The sequence below is a fragment of the Aquarana catesbeiana genome, linkage group LG01 (genome assembly GCF_042186555.1).
Source record: "Aquarana catesbeiana isolate 2022-GZ linkage group LG01, ASM4218655v1, whole genome shotgun sequence".
Classification (NCBI taxonomy): domain Eukaryota; kingdom Metazoa; phylum Chordata; class Amphibia; order Anura; family Ranidae; genus Aquarana; species Aquarana catesbeiana.
The window spans coordinates 923,584,405-923,596,463 of record NC_133324.1 but is presented as its reverse complement, the minus strand read 5'-3'; the positions used below and the strand labels follow the sequence as shown (position 1 = coordinate 923,596,463).

The window sequence follows — 12,059 nt, the reverse complement described above, 5'->3', positions numbered from 1 at the left end:
AGCAGAGGCTCTCTCATTCTGGGACGTTGTCATATAAGGTTTGTCCCACTCTCATCCCACTTGCCCGTCCAGTGCGGCAATCGATGGTGAGCTCTGTCTTTGGGACACGGCACATCACCGATCTCGGTAAAGGGCCGATGACGGGGATCTTTACCCATGTGATCAGCTGTGTCCAATCACAGAGGATCACATGTAAACATGTTATCGGCATTCCTTTTCTCACACCGACAGCGTGTGAGGAGAGGAGGGCCGATCAGCGGCATTTCCTCACAGGGGAGATCTGCACAGATAATCAGTGCCCTGATGACCAACAGTGCCCAGTTATGATGCCAATCATTGCCCATCAGTGTTGCATATTGGTGCCACCTCATCAGGGACCTTCAGTACCGTCTCATCAGCGCATATCAGTGAAGGAGAAAGATTACTTATTTACAAAATTTTATAACCGAAACTATGAGTAACTTTTTTTTTTTTTTTTTCAGTCTTTTTTCATTTAGTTAGCAAAAAAGTACAACCAAAAGAAAGCTCTGTCTCAAAAAAAAGATAAAAATTTTGTTTGGGTACAGCATTGCAAGACCGTGCAAAAGTCATTCAAATTGCAAAAGCGCTAAAAATTGGCCTGGGCAGGAAGGGGGTAAAAGTGCCCGGTAGTCAAATAGTTCGTGATTGTAAAGTCTCGTTTTTTTTGTTTTTTTAAATAACAGACAAGTTATACTTACCTCCTCTGTGCAGTTGGTTTTGCACAGAGCAGCCTGGATCCTTTTCTCTGGTCTTTCTTTGCTGCTCCTAGACTCTCCCTCCTTTGAGTGCCCCTCAGCCAGCAGCTTGCTATAGGGGGCACCCAAGCCACGTCAGAGCTCCGTGTATCCATTCAGACACGGAGCCCCGCCCCCTCTCTCCCTTGATTGGCTGAATGACAGCTGCGGGAGCCAATGTCACCGCTGCTCTGTCTCAGCCAATCAGAAGGAGTGTCCTGGATGTCTGAGGAGATCGTGGACATCGCTGGAGAGCGAAGGGGCTTAGGTAGGTAATTAGGGGGGTGGCTGCTACACAATGAAGGTTTATTATCTTAATGCATAGAATGCATTACGATCTGCCTTTACAATTCCTTTAAACTACCAAAATGTATTTGGTTAGTGGAAGGAATCTGCAACAACTAGAGATGGTGACATTGCAATACTGGAGCTATGGGTCCAATTCCCATTTAGAGACACCATATTCCATCAAAATTCATTTGGCCGGTTTGCCCATATAAGCCTGTAATAAAGCAGATTCTTCCTTTCACTCTTCCATACTGCACTAGAATAAAAAAAAAATGGCAGTTTTGATTGATGGGCATAGGAAGCACTTTGAGACCTTTCTTTACTAAGACAAGCATTGGTTGAGTGGCCATGTTCATTAGGAGCAGTGCTTTATGGTGGTGTTCTTTCAATTTGTGACCAAGAAAACTGCATTTTAACCATCACCCACAATGCACCTAGACAGTCACTCTCTCTGTATTTCACATTCACTTTTTAAAATAGCTGACTTGAGTATATACAAAAAAAAAATGAATGTTTTCCATCTTTAAAATTGACTCTTTTTTTTTTTTTTTTTCTTCATCGCTGGCTTGTAATTAAGGAACTCAAATCTAGCTTGCTCGCTCCTGATGTGGCGGCCCCACAGAGTAGCCCTGCCTGATTGGCTGATAATCAAATGCAGAATCCTGTCCCATCATCAGAGCCTTTGCAGGCAGATTCACTCTCCTAACATCAATCTATTTATTTATACAATATATTCCGCTCCCACATCTGCAGCTGGATTTTCAAGTGGTTTGCTGTGTTTTGTTTTTTCCTTCAATATATAATTTTTATTATTTTCTTTTACTTGTATTCTTTTTGAAATGTACCTGAGAAACAATGTATATAAAACAATTTTTATTTTGAGGAAACCTAGTGTTACTAAGGCAGTACAGAGGCTGCTGCTAATCTTTCCTTCCGCAAATTGTAAATACCTGATTGTCAGTTTTCATCCAGGGGCTTTAGTACATTAAGCCTTGTGGCTCAGAACCTACAATCTCCTTAATTCACTTCTGAACTATAACCTAATAAACGATGGAATCAGGCGCTGCTTAAAAAGACAATACATGGCATCCTCCATGAAATTAACGAATTTCCTTTTATGTTCACAGTCACCAAGTAGATGGCAGCCAGTTCCTAGTAAAACCAAACCAACTTTGATAATTATAGTGGAAGGCCACCCTGGAAAAAAAAAAATTTCACCAAAAACCCTAAAAAAAATTAAAAAAACATTTGGGAAAAAAAAATGTTTTTAAACTTATCTGAGCCCTTGTTGCTAGGCAGTCTTCCTAATCTGCCTCTTCCTATTCCGCAGCGTGTTCTGCTCCTAGCTGAGTGGCCCCGTTGCCTTCTGGGAACTGCGTGTGTTCCCAGAAAACCACGGGGCCATTCACAGATCGCCGCTTCGCTCGCGCGTGCGCAGTAGGAAACTTACAGTGAAGCCGCAAGGCTCCACTGCCTGTTTCCCTTACCTAGGATGACGGTACCGGGACCCGAGAGCCGAGGGATGGGTCGGCCTCGGGGGGCCGACATCGCGGGCACCCAGGACAGGTATGTCTACTTATTTAAAGTCAGCAGCTACAGTGTTTGTAGCTGCTGACTTTAAAAAAATTTTTTAGCTGGCCGGAATCCCGCTTTAAGTTAAAAATCGATTTAGTTAGAACCATGACCAATGAAAAAATGAATGGCCATTGAACTGGATACCCATACAACTTTCTGAAAGGGCAAGTAGGGCCAAAGCTGTTTTGGCCCTACCTCTCCTGTGGTTAATTCTGCACTCCTGTGACCCATCTTTCGCCAACAGCGGGCTAAAGTCCGCTGTTGGCTGGCGCCACTCACTTTATTGTCAAGCAGTGGTGGCTGGTGCTCCATCGGTCGGGGGGTGGCGACAGACCCCTCCCCATCGATCCAGCCTGCCACCATCCCACACTAACGACCCCCCCCTTCGCTCAAGCCCTCTACCACACACCATCGAAAACACCGCACACCCCCCCCCCCCCTCCGGTCGCCCGCCAGGCGCCCATCAGCCCCGCACTTACCTCATGGCCACGGCTGCGACAGCGGCTTCCCTCCTCCGTGTCCCAGCTGTTGCTTCTCCTCACAGCGGGGTCTTTGGACTTGCGGCCAATGGGGTCTTAGGACTCCCGGGAAATGGGGTCTCGGGACCCACTTCCTGATTGGCCAGGAGATGAAGCAGGAAGACATTAGCGAATATTAATTCGCTAATGTCACAAAACTGTATGGGCCCGGAGCCCACCTTTTTTTAAGCCAATGCGAGCCTCAGGCTCTAATCGTGTGCTTCTAAGAAAAAAAAAAATTCATAGAAATCCATGCGTCCTGCACCCTGCATGTAGATTAAGGGGCCGGGCGCATGGATCTGGGGGGGCAGCGCCCGTGTGCCCCTAATGAGCGGCCACCACTGTTTTCAAGATCAACTCGGATGCCTGGACTGGCAGCTAGCTCAGCCTCTCAACGAGCCACTGAGAGACTGAGCTAGCTGTGGGTATGAGTTTTTGTTATTTTCGAACTTCTCTTTTAAAGGTCTGTATTCCCTGGCTCAACTGCACCTTAACAGACACATTTTCCAGCAACCTCTAAATCTAGAGAAGATAGACTACCCCCCCTGTCCACATCATCCACTCACAGATCTCTTTACGGGTATCTGTGAGTGGAAGACTACTGTACAAGTCCCAGCAGCAACCACAGCAGAGCGAATGGTAGATCTCAATAGAGCACAAGTGCAGTGACATCCCGGTGACTTGGTTCATTGACTAGTTCAGACGTAGTCTATTGATTACTTCCCTTCAGCCCCAAAACCGAAAGTCCCTACCTCCATATGTACTCGGGGCTAGGGAAGAGTCTGTGCATTGCACCAGTGATGCCCTGATTGAGGCTGCAGTGCTTTGCAGACTCCAAATATTTAGAGTGTGGAGACATTTATTAAAGCCCCATTCTGGGCAAAATACTACCCCTCTCTAACCCCCACTGCTGTTTTTGTTATCAACGAGATCTACTCACCTAAACATTTCATCTAGTTCCCTCGTCACCACTATATCTGGGTGCGGGGGGTGTGGGTCCCACCCAATCCTGTTCCCCTGAAGTCCACTTTGTGCCAACCTCAATCCTGAGAGAACGCCAGCGCTGAACTGCCAATCAGAAATGTCCACATGATGCAGTCAGTGTCATGGGCTCCCTAAGAAGGACGCTGTAGGAAGTACACAAAGGAAAAGAGAAGGGTCTGCACTGCAGCATCAGGTGATCATGGCTTTAGGTAAGTAAAAAGGGGTTTTAGATTGGCTTTTTTTATTTTTTATTTAAAGGATAAGTTCACCTTTGGGAACATGTTTTTAGGGTGGAACATGTAATATGTTCCCAATGCTGCAGCTGCTGCCTGAATCCCCCCCCCCCCCCCCGTGATAGCAATATGGGGAGAAGTTCCCCGTACTAGCTGTCACTTTTTAAAATCAGCGGGGCTTCACCCACATGGCTGCGTCATTCATTCACACAGCTCTGTGTGAATTAACTACAAGCCCTGAGATCCTTTGCAGCTGTTAGCTTATAGTTCTGAATGAACTACCAAGGCACTGTGGAGCGCGATGGTAGTTCATTGATACTTCCTGTCAGTGCATCTGCTAGCCTGTAGGGGCATTAAGATACACAGAAAGATCTATAGGAGACCTGCATGGCACCTCCTGATTGCTGGTGCAATGCTTTACAGGCTCAAAAAAATAAAAAAAATAAATGCACATTTTTTTTTATCTGCGAAAACAGTGCATTTTTTTTTAAACGTTAACTTATCCTTTAATTGGTTGGGAGGAAGGCTAGTACTATCCCAGAAATTGACTTACTATGCCTATATAGTGGACTGATGACCTTGATAGTATAATACTGTTATGCAACACATCTAATGATATAAAACTGATTTCAGACAATCTCACCAATACTATGCAATGTAATTGAAAGCAGTATCAAAATATCTTTAAAAAAATATATATATATATTTATTACTTCAAAATTGAAGCAAGAAAAAAGAATGTATGCAATCGCTCTTGCAAATATGTGTTAGCTTTGTTTTAACCATATTTTATATTCATATGTCATCAAAACTCCCCAGCATTAGTGCAAAGTGAAAAAGGTAGATCTAACATCTGAACTACTTTCAGTCTCGGCCAGGAACCTGATCTGTAATGGGACATTTGTACCTGTGCACTTACCCTTCCTCTTTTGATCATTTTATCTTTTTTCAGTCACTTGTTGCTTGTTTTACTAAACTCAGCTGTCAAATGTAAAGTAAGGGCACAGGGAGAACTGCTAGGAGCCACATTGTTCTGTGCAGTGATGAGTTCTGCAGTGATGAGTTCTGCCCTCGATGCAAATGTAGGGGAGGTGTGGGAAGCCTTTCAACTGTGCAGCCAGCAGAGCTGAAGCCAAAAAAGTCATAGAGAATCCCGTTCCTGCATTGTGCCTGGACAGCAGCTGGGCCAACTCATTAATGAAGCCACAAGACAGTTTTGCAAATATGCAATATTTGTAACTTGCAATTTCAGAGTGTTTACATTAAAAAAAATTAACTTTTAGTTCTGCTCAGTCAAGTAGGTGGATCAGGAGTTCTAATTTCACTGTCTGCTAATACGTTTCAGGTCAGTGACTAAAAAAGAATTCGAGCTAGAGACAGGCAACTAGCATTTGTGTAAGGAGGTCAGCAATGGCAGCTTCTATTTATATCTCTTATTACAGCTTTCCTTTATATTTCATTAGTCACTGTAGCCCACTGCTTCCTAAAATGTCCTTACAGACCCTTGACCTTTTGTGTGACGATGCCCTGGTCTGTCAATAGATTGCACAGGCTCAGGACATCCCATATAATAGGATATTATAAATCCTAAAGTCATTTTTGAAAGAGAAACGCTCGCGTAGCTCGGCTCTTCTCTCACTTAGGACTCATTCAGCGCGATCACTGGTTAAGTTTTATTGGCTACAGTGGATTACGTCACACCATGCTATGTTGGGAAAAAAAAATACTGCATGGCATAATTTTTTTTTTCGCACTGCGTTGGAACTATACTTGGCAAGGGTGCCTAGCATATTTATTTATTACAGGTAGGTGAATAGCATAGTCAATTTACACACAACTTTACATATTCAGTAGTATATATTCAAATAAGTCCCTACCCTCAAGGAGCTTACAATCTAAGTTCCCTAACTCGCATTCATAGATATGCATACTAGGGCTCAGCAAACAGCTTGTCTATAAAGAAAACAGAACACAGTTCTTCTGTGTGTGTGTGGGGGGGGGGGGTGCCTTTCCTCCAATCAGCTCTCACACACTGTTACTGCAGCCTCTCTGCCCCCTCCTCTGTGCTCCCTGACAGATTAAGAAAGATTTTAGCACTTTTCTGCTTTTTTGAAGCATAGTAGCCCATGATGTGTCACTTGAAAACGAAGCCTGCAATGTCACCGCTGTCCATCTTCACCCCTCTTCCTTCCGGGCACGCGGACTCCGGCTCTGTTACTGGCCGGAGTCACGTACGGGAGCTGACAGTCACAGCATGATCCCTTTAGCAACGTGCCCGATGACATCGGCGCACGCGTATATTGTAAATATCTCCTAAACTGTACAGGTTTAGGAGATATTTCTAGCACCTATAGGTAAGCCTTAATATAGGCTTACCTGTAGGTAAAAGTGGTTGTAAAGAGTTTACAACCACTTTAATTATTAAAAGAGAAGTATGGGATTTTTTTTTTCTCCCATAATCATACTTACCTAGGTGCATGCTGCATCTGTCCCCAGCCGCCTCTTCACTGAGAACCGAGCTATCAAACACCGCCGATGGCTCGGTTCTCTCACCTCCCTGAGCAGAGAGTTGCTGCCTGTCAATCAGCAGCTGTCCTGCTCTGCTCCTCCACGCTCACTAGAGCGCTGAGCTGTGGAGGAGCGGAGAGTGGCCATCTCAGGCTCTCAGCAGCTCGCTGAGACAGCCATTAGTTCAGGCACCTGGCGGATCCAGACTCCCAGAGTCGGGATGACGCGGTGCCTGGACTGATCTTGGTGACGTCAGCAGAGAGCAGACTTCAGACCACTCTCTGCTGAAAACGGGTCACAGGAGTGCAAAACGAATTGCACTCCTGTGACCCATAGGAGAAGCCCAGCCAAATGAGCTCAGGCTGGACTTCTTTAATAGTTTGTAAAATAGAAGTGAACAAAAAAAATGGAGAAGGTGAATAAAGTTAATTTAGGCTGATTAGAGTAAATGAAGGGTTGATAAGGGATTAAACAGAGGAACATTTAAAACTTGACAGGTTGCTTTAAACTGACTTCATCTGCAGATCGAAGTTCATCCATTTGATCTGTAGATGAATAAACAGAAAAATACAAAAAGAAACAATGTTTTATCTTTCTGTTCCAGCAGCTAAGCAATGTTGTTGATAAACCTTGCCCGGCTGCTTTTTTTTTTTTTTGGGGGGGAGGGGGGGTGACAGTTCAAATTGCTGTGACTTTTTACATTTCCGCTGTCAACAGGAGAACCCCACCGACAGTTTAATGAGTCATTGGTTGTTAAGGACGCAGTGGCCCCCGTCCTTAACAACTGATAATTGCTGTTTTTGTTTTTTACATTTTAGCTGTTAGTGGGGGAATCCCGCTGACAGCTGAAAGAACCAAGCATCAAAGTATCGGTTTTAGGTATTGGAGCATTAGCACAAGTATAGATGCTCGTGCAAATGCTTAGTATCAGCATTGGTATCCGTACAAAACTACTTTGCCACTGTGCTGCCCAAAGCACCTGATGTGAACGAGCTTTAACTTGGCATTAGGGAGAATGGCCTCTTCTGCTGGGTGAATGCAGGAAGTTTAGTAAAACTGGGTTGATACCCTAAGGTTTGATTATGAAGTTTTCAACACAATAGTTGGGTGCTGATACCATTGTTGCAAGATAAGTTCATTTCAGGCAGTAAGTTAGCGAGGAGGCAGACTAACCGCACGGCCTGTGCTAGCAGCTTTAATATATTTGTCCTTCATAAAAACCCCATTTTACATCCACCATATAAGCTTTATTTCGACTAAACTCCAGAAATGTTTGCAAACAGTTTGTTGTTATTCATAGTCTTGGCATGTGATCCAGCTTTTATTTGAGGTTTGCTGTTTCTTTAATAGCCAATGACAAATAAGCGAACATCTGCATCTTAAGTGTCCAGAAAGGCATCCCATGGCCGTAAATCCATACGATGCGTAAGATTGAAGGCCCCATAAAGTAATGGGGATATAGAGCTGCGGTAGGGACATGCAGCAGCGTTGTAAAAACGGGAGACAAATTATCTACAACGTGATCTGCTGTTATTGAAAATAAAATGAAAAATGCCTTCTGGAACAATCGCGGCCCCGCTTTTATCTTTCCGCGGGGTCATAAAACACTAATTTGCATGGCGCTGGATGTTAATTCATTAATAGAATTATACCGGTGTAATAGAACACATAAATACTGCGGGCCTGATTTATTAGTCTGACATTTGCTTTTCCATTAAGTCTTTAAATAGTTTAATGGTGGCTGTTGGTTGCTGCCCACACAACAAAGCTGCAGTTTATTCACTAATAATTGGCACCGGGTGGGGGCCTTCACTACTGAGGGTAACCAACTCTACACCAAGGCAAAGAGCAAGCCATTTATAGCGGAGGTAATTGGGGGCTTGGACATCGCTGTGATAGCAGGCATACCTATGGATAATAGCTATCTTACCCTTTTAATGCTTTGTGATGTAAGAGCCAAGACCGATCGTTAGAGCAGCCATCCAGCTGATGGCTGTGTTATCGTACACATAAATAAGAGGAACGTTGGGTTTTAGACGTGCTTTGTTTCGGGTTTGTGAGTTTCTAGGTAGCAAAACCAAGAAAATGACGGCTACCATGGTACACTCAGCCTCTAAAGTCATCCCTTATATTTTTATACTTACAAGGCTGCCTTTAAATATTTTTGGAGCTCCCCTATTGGCTTGTTGTATGGATCTTGTGTTTACATCCAGCTTCTCTGTCTTGTCCCTATACTTCAGCTGGAAATTGGGGATGGGCGCGCATGAAGAGATGAAGTTTGTTTTTGTTTTTTTCCCCCAATACTTTATTTTAGAACAGCACACGGTAATTACAGAAACTGTAGTTATGGCAATGTTAAACTGGAATACATTCAGGAAAGGTTTGACACTGTACAAGCCGTAGCAAGCACATATATGTACACGCCATGGACCTGGAATACCAGGTCTAGGACGTCTCTATACCCTGCGTCAATTTTATACACGGTAGATACCTTTATTATACCATCAAAAGAAGAAAAGCAAATCAGAAGAATAGGAGGAATGCAGGGGAGAAGGGAGAGGTAGGAGAAGAAAGGAGACCCCTTTCCATGACGACCAGGTCCTCAATTAACATTTTGTTGATTTTCAGCCACTTTTTTCAGCTAGACGGCTAAAGACGGCGACTGTGTCCTCTTTCAAAAAAGGGGAATGCAGCTCTTCGCCGCTGTAAGCGGGAGAGGTAGAATAGATCGTCTGTAGATGTTGCTTGAAAAACGATGGTGATGCAGAACGAAGAATGCAGGGTCCTTCGGAAGCTCGCAGTCTCTGATATTTTGGGTTAGGCGGTGCATAAGAGAAAAAGTCCAAAAGAGAGACCATAGAGAGACATAGAGACTGCTTTATTTCCTAGCTGGAGAATGTCCAATACCACTTGGCTTTTTCCTCCCCAGCCTGCCCTTTTTTTCATTCCTTGGATTTCAGTTTATTCAATCATGGAGGCTCAGAATCACATTTTGGTCATTAACACATCTTCCTGTTTCAAGAATCTATGTACTTCAGCCAGCTGACCCCCTCCCACCCATCATTACACTTTCTGCATTGCATAGCTAAACACAGAGACCTAGTGATGATGTCACTGGGTCTAAAATAAGGCATGCAATAAAAACAAAAATCCTCTTTAAAAATGTCATTATCAAAATTAGGGAAGGTAAAATAAAAATGGATTAACTTTAGCTTTGAATTTATATTTATAAAAAAATGTTAGGCAAAAAATGAGCAGCAATAATTCAGTAAAAATCCACCTCTTTATCTCTGCTGCATACAGACACTGCTTTGCTAAGTCTAACGGTACATCCAGTGCTGAAAACCGCGTGTGTGCCTAAACCTAAAGGGTTAAAAGAAGAAGATTTTAAATCAGAAACAGAATTAGTTTGTACTCTCCATTGACACACAGAGGGTGGTGTCATTGGTTCTATTGACTCTGAATGGTGATATGGCGTCACCGACACTTCAATCTTATTAACTCACAAATATTTTTCTTTTTTTTTTGTCAGACTGTCCCTAAGCCCATAGCCCTGGAGCCTTGTTGCGGGAACAAAGCGGCCGTCCTTTCAATATTTGTACGACTGCCTCGTGGTTTAGGGGGAATTCCACCTCCAGGACAATCTGGTAAGTCAGGAACATTATCATATGTATGCAAATGGTTTAGAATTTTTTTTTTTTTTCGTGCTTTAGATTCACATTTGCAGAAATGGGAAGAGAGGTTATCCATATTAATTACAAAGCATATCTAAACCTAGAAAACACAAGTGTAATACAATTGCAGCTTACCGGTCCTTAGATATGAAGGCTGCCTTTAGTTTCTTTTCCTTTTTTTTTTTCCCAGGCTTTTCTTTCCATTTATTAATTTTTTTTTTTTAACCTGGTGATCCTGTCCCAATGAAACCCAGGGCTTTGCTGTGCGCCGAATGTCCTCTTTCTCCTGTCTAGACTGCAATCTATGTATATCTATTTGAGGAATGTAAAAAAAAAACTATTTTTGCTTGTCAATGATTGGATGATGGTAGTCAGCAGAGCTTCACCTCATTCCCTAAATTAAGGGAAAATTCCCTTGCAAAGTGAAGAGCCTGTTTGTCTTTAGTAAATCAGCCACAGTGAGTGAGGTCTACCTCCTCGTCCTGTATCCCCTCCTGAAAGGCTCCTTTTAGTCCACAAACCGAAGTCCAACATGCAAAAAACACACTCTGCTGTAGATGTGTTTACCCTCCACTTATTGCCCTCTCCCACTACTTTTCTATACCACAATTTTTCAAAAGCCAGCACATGCGCAGATCTCTGCCAGGTATTCCGGCCTGGCAGAGACCCATGGCACGTTTGTGCACGCTCCAGGGGTTCTCGTGCACAGATGCGCTCATTTCTGGCATCTGGAACATGGCAGAGACCCGTGGCATCTGTGCCCATGTGCAAGAATCTAAATCGCATGCACAGATGTGCTGTGAGTCTCTGCCAGATACTGAATACTGCAAAACCTCCTAATATACTGTAAATATCCAGTCCTACGTGGCCAAGGTGCATGCCTAGTGCATTTTGGCCGCTAGGGCCTTAACTGTAGCATGACTATGATTTACCACCTCCATATGTCCTCTTCAGTTGGCGGCTCACAGAGTGCGCATACGACCGGGTACAGAACCAAAGAAATTGGTCCTGTACCATGTGATCGCTGTATCTAAGCAATGTCCTGATCACCGCCAAACCCCATACCAGTGTCCTGATCACCGTCATATGAGTGTTCTGATCACTGCCACCATACCAGTGTTCTAATCACCACCATACTAGTGCCAGTGTTAGCAGAGCCAGTGTCCCCATTTGTTGCCACCTCCGAAATGTGATAGGTAGTCAGGAAATTAGATGTGTAATTTATGCCCCTAGAAAGCCTGAAGGGGCTCCTTGGATTTTGGACCCCCTCTATGTGGCCAGGCTGTGAAAAAGTCTCACACGTGTGATATTGCCACACTTGGGAGGCATAGCAGAGTGTGTTTTGGGGTGTAATTCTAAGTATGCCTATGTTGTCTGAGAGATATAACGTAAAAAAAAAAAAAAAAAAAAAAGCTAATTTTATTTACTTTCATCATTTTCCAAAGAATCTTGGCAAAAAATACAACTTCTAAAAATTCACCATGCCTCTTACTAAATACTTTAAACGGTCTACTTTCCAAAAAG

General features: G+C 43.6%; 1 protein-coding gene across 1 annotated transcript in view; it reads left to right on the top strand.

The window, feature by feature from the left end:
* Window positions 1–12,059, top strand: part of ATRN (attractin) — a gene marked incomplete in the record, with an annotated part of 355,064 nt that overhangs the window by 339,900 nt on the left and 3,105 nt on the right. The window contains 1 exon segment of the mRNA XM_073611025.1: window positions 10,394–10,508. Coding sequence (XP_073467126.1) covers window positions 10,394–10,508 — 115 coding nt within the window.